The 217-nt window shown below is 55.8% G+C and overlaps 1 protein-coding gene across 1 annotated transcript in view; it reads left to right on the plus strand.

Moving 5' to 3' along the window:
• Positions 1-217, plus strand: part of LOC119582390 (adenylate cyclase type 2-like) — a gene marked incomplete in the record, with an annotated part of 138,831 nt that overhangs the window by 132,205 nt on the left and 6,409 nt on the right. Inside the window, 1 exon segment of the mRNA XM_037930603.1 lies at positions 34-215. Coding sequence (XP_037786531.1) covers positions 34-215 — 182 coding nt within the window.

The raw sequence follows: 217 nt of genomic DNA on the forward strand, positions 1-217 counted from the left end.
TGCGTACAACTAACCCCCTGCCCTCCCCTGCAGCGGACATGTACCTGAACCGGCAAGGGGCGACGGACGAACTGTACCACGAGTCGTACCAACACGTAGGAGTGATCTTCGCGTCCATCCCGAACTACGGCGAGTTCTACCGTGAGAATGAGATGAACGAGGACGGCAAGATGTGCCTCAAGGTCCTCAATGAGATCATCTCCGATTTCGACATGGT

Source organism: Penaeus monodon, chromosome 15 (assembly GCF_015228065.2).
Source record: "Penaeus monodon isolate SGIC_2016 chromosome 15, NSTDA_Pmon_1, whole genome shotgun sequence".
Taxonomy (NCBI): domain Eukaryota; kingdom Metazoa; phylum Arthropoda; class Malacostraca; order Decapoda; family Penaeidae; genus Penaeus; species Penaeus monodon.